This window comes from Synchiropus splendidus, chromosome 14 (assembly GCF_027744825.2).
Source record: "Synchiropus splendidus isolate RoL2022-P1 chromosome 14, RoL_Sspl_1.0, whole genome shotgun sequence".
Taxonomy (NCBI): Eukaryota; Metazoa; Chordata; class Actinopteri; order Syngnathiformes; family Callionymidae; genus Synchiropus; species Synchiropus splendidus.
The window spans coordinates 18,891,133-18,909,985 of record NC_071347.1 but is presented as its reverse complement, the minus strand read 5'-3'; the positions used below and the strand labels follow the sequence as shown (position 1 = coordinate 18,909,985).

Here is an 18,853-nt window from a genome sequence, read left to right as displayed (position 1 = left end):
GACAAAGCTTTTTATAAACCACTTGGTTCTAAGATCATGGATTCTAGGCATAATGTTTTTCTCTTCAGGGTGTCTGACCTTCCCAACTGGTGGTACGGGCATCTTCTCCTGATGCCTCCTGGACACCATCTTGGGAGGGCATGTTGAGCTGGGAGGAAAATGCAAGGCGGACCCAGGACTTGCTGGAGAGATGATGTGTCTCTCTCTGGAATACACTGTTATTGCCCCCAGAGAGGTTGCAGGCCAGAGGGAAGTCAGGACCAAACTGTCCTTTGGTTCTGCCTTCAGACAACTCAATAAATGTTATACCTAATAAGCAATACAGGAAAACATGCAAATTTCATTTTACACCTTGCGTACCTTTGGTGCGTTTGGAGACTTAAGTGCCTTCAGGAGAATCGTAGCTGCTAGTAAACAGCTGTTTTGACTCCAAATATGTGTTTATTTTGGGCCATTTATTATTTATTTTTTCCTATTTAATGATGCCCTGAATTTATGTACATAATAAAAACACTTTTTGGAGCAGGACAGATTGAATGTTTTCTCTTCTCTGTAAGCGATCCATTTACCTAATTAATAAATGTGATATCAGTATTGATCCAAACGTAATTTCAGGGTGGTAAAACAATTTGCTGATGCTCTGGAGCAAATTTATGGTTCAGGGATCGAATTAAGAATCTTCTTATCGTGATGGATTTTGCTATGTTACCAAATTGTAGCTTTTATTAACAGTCCTTTAAAGCTGCCTACACTGCTTGGGAATCCTGCTTAAATCCACTGCGGCAGTCATGAATGTTAATAATGCTTTGCTGGCCTGCAATGAAAGTGGCATGAAGGTCGCATGTAGGTTGAATGTACAGAGCCTTAATTATCATACGGTACTCTCTTGATGTTCACATCACTACCAGGAAGCTCTCCAGTTACGAGAATGCCCAGCTTGTTTTGTCTTTTTTTTTAAAACAGAAATTCAAAACATTTTTTCATGCTTAAGTCAGTATTCAACGTAACACTGTAAATCAACTATTATTGGCCTCTTGTATATTTTGCACTCACTTTATGACACTATATTTCCATGGAAAAATGCAAATATTTTCCTTAAATGTTGTTATTTATTAAATCCATTTCAATACTGATTTGTTTAAAATCATCATAAACATAAAAAACACGTCAGTTTAAAATGGCAGATATTTAAGAAAAAAAAAACATGTCAAAACATGTCACATCTGAGTCATCAGCGGAAATGTAATGATTCCAATAAAACAGTGAGAGAAAAACAAGATGGCTACTAGTTGTGTGCATGCATGTGCGGTAAAGTATATCTTTGTCCACAAGGGTAGAAAAACCCTCTCTCTCCTCATTCTTGCTGACATTTTTCCAAAGGTTTCCTCACACCATGATGCATTTCCAGTGCACCTGTGTGCATATCAGCCGTTGCTCACCTCTGACTCCAATTGGATGTCACTTGCTCGCATGGGCCAGTGACTGGCCAATCTACTTGCCCTGCGTGTCCATTTACTGGCCCCGAGCCATGTCAGTAAACGCTTCAATGACACCTTAATCTCCATACATTGCAAGTCACACTACTGCCCTATAAATCACCCCTTCCTGATACTGAAGCCACTGAGCCATCCACCTTTTCCACCCAGCCTGCACCCGCTTCTTTACCTATTTCAAAAGCGGCGTGTAAGATCACAGTCAGTCATCCTTTCTCTGGTTTGATAAGCATGATTCGAGGGACGTTCGTAATGAAAATGAGTATCAGAAATCCAGTGGCCCGCTCACGCCAAGTCCTTGTATCAGGTGTGGAATTCCCTCTGCGCTGGCCTGGCCCTAAGTAAATGCGTGGATAATAGTCAGTGAAATTCATGTGGAATTGGAGTTGCAGGGGTGGTGCCGAGTTTGTTTAGCTTGGTTTAGTGGATAAAAAGGGGCTGAAGATAAAGCTCTCAATTTCCCGTCCATTTTCATTGCTGCCTTCGCGTTTGAGAAATTACATATCCACTATAATGCTTGGGAGAGTCTGGCCCCTGCTCCCCAAAACGAATTGTAGAGGAGGTGTTTATTTATGCCGAATATGAAATAAACAGACCCGTCGTGCTATAGTGGATGTTGCTTCTTTCTAGGTTGTATTTGTGTACAACGTTTCTAAACGGTTTTAAACAAACTGGCTGGAGCACATGAACAGCGCTTGAATCTCCAGTCCTGTTGACTCGGTGAATATTGTGTGACAGACTGGCGCACTAATCAGCAGTTGTTGCTCTCTGGATCTGCAGCGATGCATGAATTACACGCCGTCATTAGAGCTGCATGTTCTCCAGATGGCTCCGTTCTTCCTTGGTCTCGATTGAATTGTCCATGTTCTCAATTTTCAGAGGGTTTCTCCCCGGCCAGTCTTAATATTGTGGCGTAAGCCAAGACTCCTTGGAGCTCAAGGTCACGGTGGCATCAACTACTTTTAATGTGGCCGTCTGATCGTAACAATCAATCTGGAGCATTGATCACAGTTTGTGTGTGAAGGACGAGCAAATGAGGAGGCCCTGCTTGTTTGTGCGAGGGGTCTGCGTCCTCACACTGCTAAACAACGAGGGATTATAATCATCCACCGGGGATCCTTCATGCCGTCTGCAGTGCAGTGAGTGATGCTGGAGTTAAAGATGCTATTACAGCGCTTGTTAATACTGTCGTCCAGGAGGCAAACCTATAATTTGGCAGAGACAGTCCTTTGTGTGTCTGGCTGGGCGCCGTCCTTCGGATCTCACACTGTTTGGTGAAATAGGAGCATTTGTGAGATGAAGAATGACAGGACACAGTGGGGCTTCCCCGCCTGCACATATAGCAGAGAGAACATCCAGCATCATTACCCAGACTACTTTGTGGGTTTAGCTTCCTTCTGGAAGGGAGAAAAACCCAAGGACAGAAAGGGGCAATGGAGCGGAATTAATGACTGTGACAAATCCACTAGAATGCGGGCGCAGTCAGAAAGTATTGTTCTCGCAGAATGCGTCCTTATCAGCATTTGAACCGATAATGTATGCTAGAATTAACTCTAAAATTGCATCACGAGTTGCACCGGTTTTCAACCCCCAGCTAGACGTCAGGGTTTCTGCTACGCGATCATGGCGCACCGCCACGGCATAAATGAGAGCGGCCACGCCTTAAGAAAAGATGAAGGCTCGAGTGATCAAACGTCTTAAAACCAAGTGGAAACATCTAAACATCTCAACGCATCATGCAGGTGGACATGATTATGGTGGTTTTCGGGGGGGTTAACTGAAAAATCTCAAGAAGAAACAGAATTCCGTTTGGACATATGAAGAGACAGACCACTGCTGACTGGAGAGAGACTTACTTCACATGTCTAACAAACAGTGTTTTTGTTGTCCCCAATTCAGTAAAAGTCAAAACTTTCCTACTTGCTTCCTTGTTTCTCTATTGCATTGGTTTTTGTTTGGGGGGGGGGGGTGTTTGTTAACCAACCCGGCTCCAGACAACCCCCTCCTCTTGAGAACGCTGATAGCCACTGTGATCTTGTCCTTTCTTGTTATAAACTGAAATTAATATTATCAACACAACTGAGTTTTTTCGATGTTGGATTAAAACCTTGAAAAGAAGCCTACTGATTGTCAGGGACCGCTTTGTCATGTCTATTTGTATATAAACATTTTTTAAATAACAGTCATTAATAATTATGTCAAAGGACTAAGACAACTTCTCAGTCAGTAATGAAATATATTGGAATGATACCTTATATCCTGCACAACTAGGTCCCACATAAGATGCCACTTAGATCACCTATGCTACAACGTTTCTCTTTGCAACTTCATGAAGCCAAACACCTCCCTGCTGACCACACCACCATCAGCTACTATTCATTTGTCAAGTTAAATAAAAGTCAACATTAGGAAGTCACTGCTAGAGTTGTTGCACATGGGTTTTTACAAACACATGTTGCTCATGGCTCTCTCAAAACAAGTTACCCATACCACAACCAGCCCAAATGCAATGCCTTCATTTCATTTCATTTAAAAACTCCTCCCTGCAAGTTCTCCCTATGAGGAAATGGTTTCTGCATGTTGGCAGTCAAGTTCGGAGGGAGTATTGTTTTTCCACTTTTGTTGGGATGATGCAACACCAACCAAGCCTTAAATAGCTCATATTTGGCTAAAGAAATCTGAAAGTCATGACCTTGTAGATAATGTTTTCACCACATACCGTGGATGGTCTGATGTACAGTTCACCTCCAAACATATTTAAAGCTATAGTTTGATCTATTTCTGTCGCAATGACCATGCCAAACCCAAGGACTTGTTTTCCTAAAGTGTGCCTCAAAGACAAGAGCCTCTTGCATTAGAGAGCCCAATTTATCATCTTCGGCCCTTTCCTGCACTGAAGCCAAGGTCATGGAGGAGGAGAAAAAATCTGCAGTATCACTTTCCCTTTTTTTCGTTCCACTGAGACTCTGAATTGAATCATCACAATTGCAAGGATGTGACAAAACACAGAACTTGACTTCACTGAAAAGTAGATTTTTTTGTCGAGTAATGATGCAATGGTGTCATTTCATCCGTTGGCTCCGGGAATCGCTGTTATTACCGTGGTTTGCCTTTTTTTCTGTTGGAAGGTGATGTTGCTGTTCGGTTCAAGTACCTTTCTCCGCTGCAAACGCTATATCTATAACCCCACGATATGTTAACAGCAGGAGGAAACACTTTGCTGAGGCAAAGGTTCATCGGCCGAAAAATACCCCTGGGGTGATTTATGTGTGTATTTTACCACCCAGACGTTTCCATCATGCTTCCACAAATGTTTGCCTCATGACGACATGTTAATGACGGCCTGCGGTACCTGCCATTATAGTGGGGCTTCTATGCAGCAGATTTGTCAGGGATGTCATTTACATTCTGAGCTATAATGCCCCTGCACTCATGTCTTCCAGGATTGTAGGTCGCCAAGGCCACTACACACCTTCCAAGATGGTCGCCTTGTCGCTGAAGATCTGCGTGCGTCAGTGCAATGTGGTGAAGACGATGCAGTTTGAGCCGTCCACGCCGGTGTATGACGCCTGCAGAATCATTAGGGAGAGAGTCCCGGAAGCCCAGTCGGGCCAGGGTTAGTAGGCGACTTCATTTTCATGATGGAAATCCAGAGAGATCCTCATTTGCATGTGTGTTTCAGCTTCAGATTACGGCCTCTTCCTGTCAGACGACGATCCCAGAAAAGGCATCTGGCTGGAGTCAGTGAGAACCCTGGATTACTACATGCTGCGGAATGGAGTAAGAATTTGTATTTTTTGATGCTGCTCACATCAGAAATGTGAACATTTACGGAGGAATAGCGGATGGTTATTCGTCCTTGTTGCTGTGAGCGACTGCCTGCTTTCGTCTAGCCCAATTAGTTTCATGATGTCTGTGGGTGTCATTGTGTTCTCTCTCTCGCTTCTCGCAGGATGTTCTGGAGTACAAGAAGAAACAAAGGCCACAAAAGATAAAAATGCTGGATGGAGCAGTGAAAACAATCATGGTGGATGACTCAAAAACCGTCGGGGAGCTGCTTGTCACGATATGCAGCAGGATAGGCAAGTCACACTTATCGCCTTGTGCTGCTTGCAATCTCAATCTGTTTGCAATTATTCCTGTCTGGACGGACAAACCGGATGAGTTTGTGCTGAGTAAAATGCCTATTTTAGTGATCGCCGACGCTGTGCACCTCCTGAAATCGGATTGATTCAGAGCCTCGCTGTGCAATAACCAATTCGGAAGCCGCGTTTTTCCCACCTATGCATGTTCAGGTTGCCGAAAAGATGACACATTTTGGACGGTTGAAACAATCTCATTGCGGCGGTGCTGCGTTCATGAATTATTTAGCTCACATTTATGTGTCTACTGGGTTCAAAAACTGCAGTTATTGAAACATATGGCAGGCACACTGGAATGTCAACAAGGCGTCCTCTAACTAAACAAATTGCCGAGCACACAAACAGTCCTCCCCAATACATTTTGCGTGTCTCAAACCTCCATGAAGTGGAGCAATTTTAATCTTACACTGACGCCATGTTGAGTGAAATTCATGCAATATTTGAGGGCAAGTTCCGATCAGTTGTCAACTTTTGAAAGAGGCATATTTTTCTACGGCGGGAGAGACGCAGAGCTAGCCGAGGACGTTACTCCTGGTCTTCTTTGTGACTATGAAATACTTCTTTCTTAAAGCGGAGGAGGAAAAACGCTTCAATCTTTTCAGGAATCACCAACTATGAGGAGTACTCCCTGATTCAGGAGGTGCCAGAGGAGAAGAAAGAAGAAGGGATGGGAACGCTGAAGAAAGACAGAACTCTGCTGCTTCGAGATGAGCGGAAGATGGAAAAGCTCAAAGCCAAACTCCACACAGACGACGACTGTAAGTCTAGCGTGCTTATCTTCATTGTACCACATTTGTCGTGAATCTGACTCGACAGTGTCCTCTAGCAACTGAAGAAATTACTTTTGTTTCGCCTCGCAGGGCAGGATTTGTTTCAAATGTCCCACAACATAAAGCTCTTGCTTGCTTTATTCCCGTTTTAAGTGCTTGAAAACATAACTGCAAATTCATGTACGACAATGGCAATGACTTTTCTCAGTATTATTAACGCTAAAGTTGCTGAAAGTGAAAACAATCCAACAATAGTACCAATAGTTGCAGCTGCTTACTAGCCAACATAGCGTCCACTGACAGGACAGTATTCTATTATGTAAGATCCATTCTCATACTTGTTCTGAAACATTTTGAGTGTAAAATTCTGTTTTGTCCAGTAAACTGGCTGGACCACAGCAGAACATTCAGAGAACAAGGAGTGGAGGAGAGTGAGACGTTGCTGCTCAGACGCAAGTTCTTCTACTCCGATCAGAATGTGGACTCCCGAGACCCCGTCCAGCTCAACCTGCTCTATGTCCAGGTACGCCTACCGCACACGGGTCTACAGGTCATCTCACCTGACAGGACATTTCAACCCTCGTCGTCTGGAATAGTGGAAACAATGGCAGGGCTGATATACAGTCAGTCCCATGCCACAGTCTTGTGCAAGTACAGGTTGACAAAGCAAGAGCAGTAATCAGATTGGAATGTGCTGAAGTGCAGAGGTATGCGCCAACTAAGCACAGCTGTACAGAGCCAATATTACATCAATCTTTTTGAGGGTTTTCAAGTTAAGTCCATTCAATTTGTAGGAGCCAATCAATGACGGAATGCTGTGCATTCAATTTTATTGTTTCGTTTTGTTCCAATTCATTGATACATAGTTTATCTTTTTAGGTTTTTTTGTTGTTGTGTTCACAAACTCATGTAAGTTGTGTTTATTATTTAGAACAGATGTGGGGTTGATAGGGTATTTCATGTTGCCCTCTGAGCCACAATAAAACTAACCTTAAAACACTCTACCAAGAGTTTGAAATAACCTATTTTTGGCCAGACATATACCATGAGCCAGTAAGTAATGCAAAGGTACGGCTTTAAAACCAGGACTGAAACGGTTCAAAGCAGCCGTGACTGAAAGTTGTTGCATCTGGCTCATTCCATTTCAGAGCAGGTAAGTTCTTGGCCAGCACATTGTCACATATTGTACCGATTAACATCAAAGATTCTTGGATGTCAAAAGACAGCTCCGACAGCGGAGGGAACTGCAGCAGATGTTGTGTACTGTGACATCATGGTTTGGTTACCGTTGGGTGTAACACAGACCCAGGGAGTTCCAGTGGAAGCAACAACACACCCGTTCGTTGGTCACTTATTATGTAACCACTGTCCCTCTCTGGTATGGTTGTATGATATGAATACAGATCGCCTTTATTATTTCACAACTTCAGTTTAAGATTATTCTGCGGTAGTGTGAAAGAGAAATGCTCAGTTTGGGTTTGCACTAAAGGGCACTTCTTGTCTGAGAGCAATTCTTGTCCTCTTTGTGTGAGTGACGGGGCCCCTGCTCGTGAAGTGGAGTTCCCTGAGGGGAGGTCAGTCATGTCAGGCTTCACTAGACAGGGTTTGCTCCATGCACACATCACAGAGTTTACATTAGCCTCTTCTGGCAGGAGGTGGAGGGCTCCCCACAGACACCTTGAAGTAATGTGGGCACCCAACTAGGCAGATTCATTGGCACCTGCGTTTGATATCCAACTAGGCATTTTGTCGTTCAACCCCAGCTGTTTTCTCCACTCATTTTTCTGCCCCTTTTTTACCTTTTGTTTCCTTCATTTCTGCTCCCCTCTGCACACTGACATAATCACAAACATCCACACCCTGTGGCACACATTGCAACACATTGGATATCATGCACTTTTCTCTCATCTCCTTTTACAAAAGCAGCCACGCCTCCTACCCTGGCCTCGTTTTGCCTCTCAGTTGACCCTTTCCAATCCATCTTTTCCCTCAACCCTCTCAGATCGTAGTACAGCCACAGCGCTTCTGGAGGCATTCAGAAAAGCTCACTGAAACACACCCCCGCCATGTTTTCAAGCCCGCTGCCTCCAGTTTTAATTTTGAGTGCATAATAATCCACTGGAATCACAACCTCTCATTTTCTACTCACACTATGAACAACGTTCTCTGATACCCAACACCCCCCCCCCCCCAAACGGCAATGTAGATGATGTAACTTCAATTTGTCTGGATCGAGTTTCATGACAAAAGCACCCAAATAAGCTGGAAAGAATGATATCAAGCTGTGATCGCAAAGTCCTCCCACACAAATGAACAAGCCCGCCAGTGGGGTGACTACTTCACCACACCCTCTTTGTCATGAATTAAAGCGCAGAAAAGTGCCAAACATTTGGCGCTGCATCACCCTCATTCCAGGCCTCTCTGCTCCTCCAAAGGCTACGTCATAAAGAAGATTGATTCCCTTTTAAACACCAATTTATTAGCCTCATGGCCAAACAGATTTAGAAGCATGAGCTGATCCATATTTCCCCTTGTATCATTTGTGGCCAACTGTTTGAGCCTGAGGCAAATGGTCACAATTGCTACACTACATTTTTATAGATGGGTACAGCCGATATTTTCTATTAAAATGTCAGGAAAAGGGTTTGGTTTTCCATGTGCAAACTATCGCTCATGACGTGACTTTGCGCTTCGAGTATGGAAATTAATTATCAGCTCATTTGAGGTGGGATAACTTCATTAATGTCTGAAAAAAGCAGATTAAAATGTGAACTTGATGTGTGATTTGTGGAGTTTTAGTGCAGTGTAGTAGGGCTGCAACTAATAGCTACTTCAACAGTCAACTGGTCACCAATTGTCTTGGAGACTAGTCAGTCAGCACACGACAGGCACAGGTTGACAAACAGTGCTGTAAATAGTGATATTAAAACAGAAAAACACTACATCATACTAAATATATTGGTCGTCGAATATGGAAAATGTTGTTAAATGTGCGACTCGACTGATTGTAGTGTTGTAATTAAACACTTTTATAGTATTGAATGTTGTTTGAAGAAGTAGCATTTTAGTAGCTCAAAATGTGGTTTGAATAGTTTGTCATGGACCTGGAGCCTCAGCAGTTAGTGACAAATTGATTGTTTCACCATCATTTTTTGACAGAAAATTAGTGTTGGAGTCAAGACCACACCATTCAAGACCAAGGCGTCATCAGGACTGGAGAGTATGGAGACCGAGTCAAGGCCAAGATATTTAGAGGCTGAGACAAAAAAAAAAAGACAAAACCAAGAGAGCTGAAACAAGTAGCACCAGACTGACGGTTATAGTCATCAGACACCTGAAAAACCAGCACCCAATGTGGCCCTCATGTGAACCAGTTTTAGAGTGTTAAATATAAAAGAAAAAAAAACAAAACTGAGTACTTATTTTACCATTTATGCTAACCAGCTTTTTCTGCCGGTCTCATCCAGTGAATAGAAGTCTAGAATCTGGCCAGTCGGAGACCGTGACCCTAAAAAACCAGGACCTATCTCAAGCATTACAACACCACCTTAAATGTTAACATACTCTAAATATACTGGAATGACTGGTAAGATGTCTGATTCTACATTGCACAGTTGAATTTCTAAAGCTGTGTGTGTGTGAGTCGTGCCGATTTTCGAGTGCTGTCTAGTGTTTTGTTGAGGACTTGTGTACTCTGCTGCGAATCACACGAGGGAAAGAACTCGCCTGTGCGTGGAGGAGATTGTTGTTCTCATTACAACAATGAGCTGCTGCTTAGTTTCCCATCGATCTAATGGGACACAGCACCGAGTAAGGTTTACAACAGATATGCTAATGCTAAAGGACTGATGGAGTCATTCTTTCTATCAGTGTGGCCTCTCAGCGTTTAGGGCCAATAGTTTTGCAGCAGTAAACACAAGACAGGAGGCGGAGAGTGAGACAGCCGTCTGCCCCTCGGAGGAGCAAACAGCCAGCGCCCACAAATCATTTAAAAGATGTCAGCGAAACCTTCATTCACCATTTCTATCCGTCCAAATTGGAAGGATGATTGATATAGCTGTGTGAGGCCGCGGTATTTATTACTCTTCTGCTGCCTAAATCAGCTTTACACTTTTTTTCTTCCAAGGTATTTAAAAAGCTCACGTTGACTGGTTCTCCAATAGTGACAAACTGAATAGATTTTTCTGTCAAAATGGATAATTATCATTTATTACAATTCTGCTCTAAAGGTCTGCTGAGTCATTCATGTAAAAGGCTGTCGCAGTCTGTGGCAAGAGAGCAGTGAAGTTCCAGCTCCAGCTGTGGGGTTACGTTTAGATCTTTCCCCTGCTCTTTCCTCTTCCTGACAGGGCGGCTCTACCTTTAACCAAGACCTCCTTTTCTCCATCTTTCTGCCAGGCCCGGGATGATATATTGAATGGATCCCACCCCGTGTCCTTTGATAAAGCCTGTGAGTTTGCTGGCATCCAAGCGCAGATCCAGTTCGGAACCCACGTGGAGCACAAACACAAACCTGGATTTCTGGAGTAAGAGTTTTTTTAACCCTTCGGATTGGACATTCTTTTCCCAGCTGCAGTCTAGTTTCCCTGTTTGAGCGTGAACTGTTGTTACTTGAGGGATTTCCTCTAGTGGAAAACTCAGGGGTGATGTCAGCTGTTACAACTGTTTTCTGATATGTAGACAGCGGGGCAGGCATGACCTCATATGTTGAGGTATGTTAATAGAAAGGGAAATGCTTGTAGCTCTGAACCTTAAACATGTACAAATGTCATTTATCCCCCACAGCCTCAAGGAGTTTCTTCCGAAAGAATACATCAAGCAAAGAGGCTCGGAGAAGAAGATATTCCAAGTATGTACATGACAAACACTGTTATACTGTTGCAGGTGTAGTTTTTATTTTTTAACTGACGCCAGGATTAATTCATTTTTCACTTTTTATGGGTAAAAAAAAATAATAACAATCCTGACGCCCCCCTCCAATTTCCACTGGGAACAGCAGCAGGGACTGAGATTTCATAAGCAATATTTGCTGCAGTATAAGAAAGTAAGCAAGCCTCCTTCTTACTGTATTCTTTGTGATAAAAAGACCAGGTAAACACAGCAATCATCATTCCAGTCCCGCGTACTGCAGTGTAATTTTTTATTTCCACTTGGTGCGCAGCGTCGCAGAGCGGTAGCTCTCCACTCGGTCACCCGAGAATTGTCAGTAGAACTGTACCTCGCGGATTGAGGGCCAATCCCCTGCCGAGAATGAATTTGGCCAGTCCGACCACTGTGTCTGACGTTTTTGTTCTCTGTCCATCATGTTCAGTTTCAGCCCTGGCTCTTTCTTTTATAACGTTGTCTTCATGTTTGTGACGGGTGTCATAAAGAATGGACAGACGCTCGACCTTCAACCGTCATCTATCTTATCAAGAAGAAAGGACCCGCCATCGATCACGCTCCTCGTGCGCCAGTTTTGATGTAGCGTTGACATCGCTCTTTCACTGTAAAAAGCAACATCATAGTGTTTTATTTTGAAAATTATCCGGATTCCCATCACTTTTCACGTGCTGATTTCCTGTCTGTTTGTTTCCCTCCACTCCAACTTGACGCGGACTAGACCAGACTAGAATCCTTGCCACTTTGAAGCAGTGGTGCAGTAACATGCATTGTTGGTGGAAATGAACAGATTGAAAACAATTCATTCTTTTTCAAAAACTACGCTGCTACATTGCAGTTGCTGTTATGCTTTCAGTGGAAATTGGGGGTAAGATAATGGAATACACCACTAGGTAGATCGCATTGTCTTTTACACTGACCACAACAATGCCATTACAAATGTAAATTATGATGTGAAAAAGTCTGATAGCCAGTGCAAATCACCATATTTCAGTGAGGAATAAATTAAATGCGATTCATTTTTGGAGGCTTTGTAATGTGCCAAGAAAATTACACCAGACCCTGCCATCTGGCGAATCGCGGTTAGGTCGCCACAAGTTCAACAACAAACAGTTGGTGGCCACTTCTCAGAGAAAGCACTCCAGGTGGACGGAAATTCTACATTTAAGCCAATCTTCAGCATTGACGGTGAAGTGCCATGCCTTTTGCCGGAATGAGTCTCTGCACAGTGAGATGAAATAATTTTTTCAAAAGTGCATTGCAAGGAGGCCACTGGGACTGAGATTTAATATTTGCTCCTAGTAAGCAAGTCTCCTTCTTACTGTATTCTCTATCATAAAAAGACTAGGTAAACACAGTTACAGAGCAACCATCATTCCAGTTCTGCCCGTCACCATTAGAGAGCTGAGCTTTTTGTGTTTGTTGTTTTTACTGTGCTGCTCACTCAGACACAAGGGGAAAAGGTTTGGAAGGCAAAACCAAAAGTATGCGGTCAATCGCTATAAAAATATTACCAAAAGTAGTTTTTATTTAGAAAGTAAATGCAATAAAATCCTGGTATGAAACGGTGGTGATAAAAAGCTAAGCTGGACCAAAAAACAGTGCGGCGAACATCCAACATATTGGAGATATTTTGGGCTGAAAGTGTGCCAATACTAAAAAAAAAAAATGAATGTGTTTGAATACACTGCTTATCAATTTATTAGATGCAATTTTTTGGCTTAAATGTGTTGCACCACAGCACATTTTTCTCTGTTAAGCCAAATCTGTAATAACCAGTGTGATTATGTGCCCACTCGTGCGCCCAGGATCATAAAAACTGTGGGGAGATGACAGAGATCGAAGCCAAAGTGAAGTACGTGAAGCTCGCCAGGTCGTTGCAGACATATGGAGTGTCCTTCTTCCTAGTAAAGGTAAGGAGTCCTTTGGTCTTGTGCACACTTTACACAGAAATTCTAAGCAGGGTACATGCTATGTGCAGGGATACAGTAAATTATTAATTCGTCTGTGAAATTCAAAAACTGGCTTCAAGCTTTATGAAAGGTGATTAAATTGAAGTTGGTGGTTGTGGAGGTAAAATCCAGATATAGCATCGATTGAATAGCGAGCTGCGGAGCTGGAAGCAGAGAAAATGTCTGTCTACTGTACTTATAAATCATCACTATAAACATCCTCATATCAGGTAGTGAGTTTGACAGCAAATACTGGCTGAACACTACAGGTAATATTTTTTTTCAGTGACGTATTCCACTTTAATGTCACTATTTCAAAAGGTTGTGTCTTTAAAACTATTAATTAGAAATTAAGGCATACTGTAAAAGAGAAGAACCTTGTTGCTTATTGTGACATGAACACCACTGGTGCCATTATCCACAGTGTACTTTCTCCCCCAACTTTTAAAGAATCAGCTACAGTATACGCTGCATGTGGACTGTCAAGGTGAATGGACACACTGTCACTACAGCAGAAGCGACGTCACTCTCTGTCATACTTTACAAGTGACAATCTTCATCACAGGATGAATGTTCCTCTTCAGGAAATGAATCAGTCAAATCCACTCTCTACAAACTACATAATTAAAACGCTCATTTTCAAACTGCTTTTGGCTCAAAATTTTGATGAAAACATGCCACCTTCTTGTGCAAAGTAATAACTACATCAGGCACCATACTGGCAGTTGGCTTGTTTAAATGCAGCGATGCTGCTGGTCACACATTTTGCCCCTTAAAATAAAATACAAATAATTGATGGCAAATTAAAGAGATACAATATTTGTAACGTGTACTCAAATGTTTTAAAAAAAACGTTAGTAAAATATAAAGTAAAGTAAAATATTGAGCAGCAACTCAGAAACATCATCCCTTTTACATTATAATTAACGCCAAAATAAATCAGTTTTCATAAGAGGAAGGATAACTGCAAACATAAACAAGATTGCGTACAAATAGTGTTTAGGGTGTATATTCTGGTTGGTGTATGGTCTGCGATCCTCATGCAAGTTTTAGAATTTTTCCTTGCCATCAGAGAACTATGACCACAAATACATTTCATTATTTGTTGCTGAAGGAAGACTATGTTTAAGCTTAATTCAGCAGATGTATCAAAGTATGAAAGCAGTGTTTTATATTAACATTGTGCGTTGACTTTGGAGAATATTTAAAAACCAATTTGAAGTATCAAGAGAAATGCTCATATTGACATTTGCGTGCGTCTCCTAGCTTTCTGACCTGTTAGCTACATGGTGCTAGCATGTACCTGTTATGAAGAAATAACATTATACTGGCTGTCAAAAACATGTTTATATATCCTTATAAAGCAAGCAATACCAAGCCAGCCCTGACAAAATCATCTGTTAAAGTTCATTTCACTCAGTAGCTTCAGCAAACACCATGATGGATGCTAGCGTAGCATCAGTAGCCTACCTGTGTTGCAGAGTTGAACCAGATCAGTGGGCCGGCAGCGCTGAGTCAGTCCAGCAGTCTGGAGGTACTTTTTTGTTGTAGTCCGGCTGAAAGTGAGTACATGAAGCCAGGACTTCCAGGAACTGAACATGTTTGGCAGGGAAATCACTTCAACACACCTGGAGGTTGATTATCAGGAAGCCTGCGTTCCACTGGTGTTTGGAAGGTGAGTGCTCTCCCAGTTTACAGTGGAGCGCTGAGGGAAAATACTGGCTCAAAATTCAGAATTCTGGGTGTCGGTGTGTGTTTAGTGAGATGCTAAAAGCAAGCTGACTGTAAAGCTAACATGTACACATACATGTACGTGTACGCTTTACAGTCAGAGCAGAGAGATTTAAGTTCTCTGGCTGTTAGCATTTTGAGTGTGTCTCATAGCTTTCTGACCTGTTAGCAACATGGTGCTAGCATGTATCTGTTATGAAGAAATAACATTATACTGGCTGTCAAAAACATGTTTATATATCTTTATAAAGTAAGCAATACCAAACCAGCCCTGACAAAAATCATCTGTTAAAGTTCATTTCACTCAGTAGCGTCACCAATATCCGTCTAACGTCACCGCCGTAGCAGCGTGTGAGAGATCCAAGCTAAAGTCTAAAGCTATTGCTATATGTTAAGTTTTCATTCAAAACTTTCAGCTTTTCTGATCAGAAAAGGGTGAAAACGCTGATCATATTCTGTATTAGCTAAATGTACAAATGATCATTTTTGTTGTTTTTGTTTGCATTAGTTAATAAAACAAAAGCAAGTAAAATAAAACGGATGCAGCTAAATAATAATCAGTTTTTCTTGCTATTTTTCTTTCTGTATGCAGTAACTTGAATTTAGTTTGTTAATAAGCAATAAAAGCACGCAGAATTTTAAGAAGTGCCCTGGTTAGTGGAGTCTCTTGCTGCTGTCATCTACGCCCTACATTTAAATCTCCTCAAAAGTTTATGATATCCATGAAGTTCAAAAACATTATAAAGCCGAGGCTCATAAATCTGCAGTGGAGCAGCTGTGCCTGCAGGTTATTCTGAATAGGTAGCTTGAAGAAAAATGTCTTCAATGAAGAGTCATAGAAGTAAATATATGACTAGTGTAAAATGAAATAATGAAGCACCTTGTGCTCATTCTCATGTTGTTTTTGATTTAACCGTTAGAACACAAGGTCAGTCTGAGGTCCACACGGTGAGCCAGGGATTAAGCGTAAAAGAATTTAGCTGGGAACATCTCTGAGTCATTGACCCCAGAACACACCGCAGTTTTAGGCTTTGGAGTTTCCCAAACGTGGCCCTCACTGATACCAGTAAGATATTATAAACACTGTTGGTGAAAGTTGTGCTTTTCGTAGAGGTCTCAGGAGCAGTTCCAAACACTGAAGCCTTGAAGCAGCGGAGTGAAGTATCGTGCTGCTGGGGTTCAAACATCGCTGAGAAATACCTGTGACAATATCAATTGTGTCTGGTTCTGCTCTGAAGAACACAAAGGTGGAATGGAATGCGGCGTGTGAACAGTATGAAGCCACATATTGTGGAGGCAACGTTCAGGCGGAGGGAATTAAATGAGAGTGCAGTTTCCTTAATGGACACTTAATGGCTTTGACTCGTGCACGTGAGAGTGCACAAGCATCTGCTTTTATGAGGGCTGTCAGTCAATATGGCATTGTTGTGATGGTGATTTCAAGAGTGTTGAATAATTTAGAGCTGACGTCACTGTGTTGCCGACTCTCAACGTGGGTTTATAAGCCGGTACAAGATGTTGACATGTTTGTCAGTTGGTGATGCTTTTGCTGTTGTTTATCTTGAAAAGTTATGAAGGGATGAATGAAATTTTCAGGTAGTGATGAAACTGTTGAGGCCCCACTGGGTTGTGTGAGCAAGTTCCGAAACACTACTGCCATCTGCAGTTCCATTAAGCTCCATTTAATTTGACTATTAATAATATGGATTACATTGCTTTGTGCTGCATATGTATCTTTTTCACCAGAGTTAAGGTGGCCATCTTGAGAAAAAACGCTACCTATATAGGATACGTTCTGGGGGGAAAAAATAACAATTTTGATCCTCAAATATTATAAAATTGAAAAGTGCAGTCATATTGTTGATAATTTGTCAACATAAATCGTAAATATTTATAGATTTAATTAATATTTTAATGTATTGTAGAAGCTATGTGTCTTTCATGTTTTAGTAAAAAATATAATATTGTAATATCTGTATTAGATTAGAAATATATAATGGTAAAAGGAAAATAAAGACCTGGAAAAAAAAACTTTTTCTTTTCTGTTTATATCATACAAGCAGGAAAGGTACTGAATGTAGTGAAGGATACTCTTAATGGAATCAATATGACGCTTTTATTTATATATTTATTGCCATATCACACTTCCTGTAAGGATTGTGTTGTTCACGCTTCATCATAATGAAAGTGTTTGTTTGCGGTTATCTTAAGTCCTTGAAAAGGCTGCTCATGCTTCAGCTCCCTCGAACAATAGAGGAGACATTCCAACATATTTTACCTTCACCATCACCACAGGCTGCAGATTGTTATGTTTCTGTGCACCCCTGCGAACAGAAGAGTGTGGGTTCTGTGTCTCAAGTGAGCTGGTAAAGATTTGCAGTGGGCAGAGGAGCGGGTCAGACGGAGCGCTGAAGACGCTGGTGTCCTGACAGTGACTAAAGCCTGTGGAGACCCTGCTCGATAAAGCCGCGGTTAAATAAAGCTGAAGTCCGTCGGGTCACTACACAGCTCACCCCCACCTTCTCTATTTGAAGCTTTAAGCCAGCAGCGAGTGTATTCACAGCAGAACCGTCATGATTTTCAGTTGAAGTGATTCACTATGAGTGGGTGGGCTCTTTTTTTTTTTTTTTTTTTTTTTTGCACGAACATGAAAGTTGCCTGACGCTTTCCTCTCTGACAGGAAAAGATGAAGGGCAAAAACAAACTGGTTCCGCGGCTGCTGGGGATCACCAAAGAGTCGGTGATGCGTGTCGATGAGAAGACCAAGGATGTGGTGCAGGAGTGGCCCCTGACCACTGTCAAAAGATGGGCCGCCTCCCCGAAGAGCTTCACCCTGGTACTCCTTTATTTCTGCTTCATCCTTTAGTCAATATATCTGAGTGCCACATTAAACCACACTTCCCTGTTCCATTTCAAACAGCATTTTTTTTTTTTTTTAATCATCCCACCGACTGATTCATCTGACAACAGTAAATGCCGGAGAAGGAATGTGCTGATGTGGAATATATTATTTACCGCTTAGCAATTTCAATTTTCTCTTTCCGCTGTCGCCAACAGGAATGTCATTTTCATCTCCATGTCGCAATAACCACTCCATTAAGCGATTAATAGAATGGCAAATGGTAAAAATAACCCAACCCTGTGTTGCCACCTTCTATTTGAGCTAAAAATAATCCGAGATGCTTTTTTTTAAAGTTATTTTGAAGTTCTGTCTGAAGATTTGTTAGCACAGTGCTGTCTGGGCGAATGAAGCGTAGATCTCAGGCAAAGGCAGATTATAGTCAAGTTAACATTGAAAATATATTGATACAGTATGACAATACAAATAATTATTGGCACTTTTTGTCGTTGTTTTTGCAGGGTTTTTTATTTCTGTTTTTTAATCTTTTTTTTAATGAAAAGTTTTTTAAAAAATGTAATTCATTCGTTGAAATTTATTTGCAAGGTTTTTGTTCGTGTGTCTTTGAAGTAATTTTTATTATAATCTTTGAAAATTTTAAAGATCACTTTTCTGTCACTATAATAAGGGTCTTTTTTTTCTACTGTGCTGGTTCCAAAAAAGGCAGTGAAATCCATTTTAACTTTAATCTATATATTTTAATTTCTGTATCAGTTCTATTCTCTCATCAATTATCATGATATTTCAGATAATAATAATATGTTGACGCTTTAAAATCATCACCTCTTTCATCACAAATCCTCCAATCATGATCAAACACATTCCAGTTTATTTCCCCTCATCATTTTTCGTTCTATTCACGAGAGCAAGACATCCCAGAAATTGTCTGATAAATCATTATTGTTTTTCTGGATGAGTAAATGGAGGCTGCTGCTGATTTCAGCTTGTATGATAATCCCACAATGTCCTGATTTTGACGGAGCCT

At 41.6% G+C, this 18,853-nt stretch overlaps 1 protein-coding gene and 1 long non-coding RNA gene across 6 annotated transcripts in view; one reads left to right on the top strand and one right to left on the bottom strand.

The window, feature by feature from the left end:
- LOC128771083 (uncharacterized) overlaps positions 1-14,997 on the bottom strand; it is a 53,885-nt gene extending 38,888 nt beyond the window's left edge. Inside the window, exons 1-2 of the long non-coding RNA XR_008416580.1 lie at positions 14,867-14,997; positions 14,709-14,794 (exon numbers count right to left, since the gene is read on the bottom strand). This is a non-coding gene — a long non-coding RNA (uncharacterized LOC128771083). The remainder of the gene's footprint in view (positions 1-14,708; positions 14,795-14,866) is intronic.
- tln2b (talin 2b) overlaps positions 1-18,853 on the top strand; it is a 105,783-nt gene that overhangs the window by 35,373 nt on the left and 51,557 nt on the right. For 4 of the 5 annotated variants that reach the window (XM_053886215.1, XM_053886214.1, XM_053886212.1 and 1 more), the window contains exons 2-10: positions 4,937-5,109; positions 5,176-5,273; positions 5,446-5,575; positions 6,238-6,393; positions 6,786-6,928; positions 10,804-10,931; positions 11,191-11,254; positions 13,095-13,199; positions 17,650-17,805. In XM_053886215.1, the coding sequence (XP_053742190.1) occupies positions 4,974-5,109; positions 5,176-5,273; positions 5,446-5,575; positions 6,238-6,393; positions 6,786-6,928; positions 10,804-10,931; positions 11,191-11,254; positions 13,095-13,199; positions 17,650-17,805 (1,116 nt within the window). In that variant the 5' untranslated portion in view covers positions 4,937-4,973. Of the gene's footprint in view, positions 1-4,936; positions 5,110-5,175; positions 5,274-5,445; positions 5,576-6,237; positions 6,394-6,785; positions 6,929-10,803; positions 10,932-11,190; positions 11,255-13,094; positions 13,200-14,751; positions 14,914-17,649; positions 17,806-18,853 lie in introns of those variants that run through there. The other variant, XM_053886216.1, reaches the window with a different exon arrangement.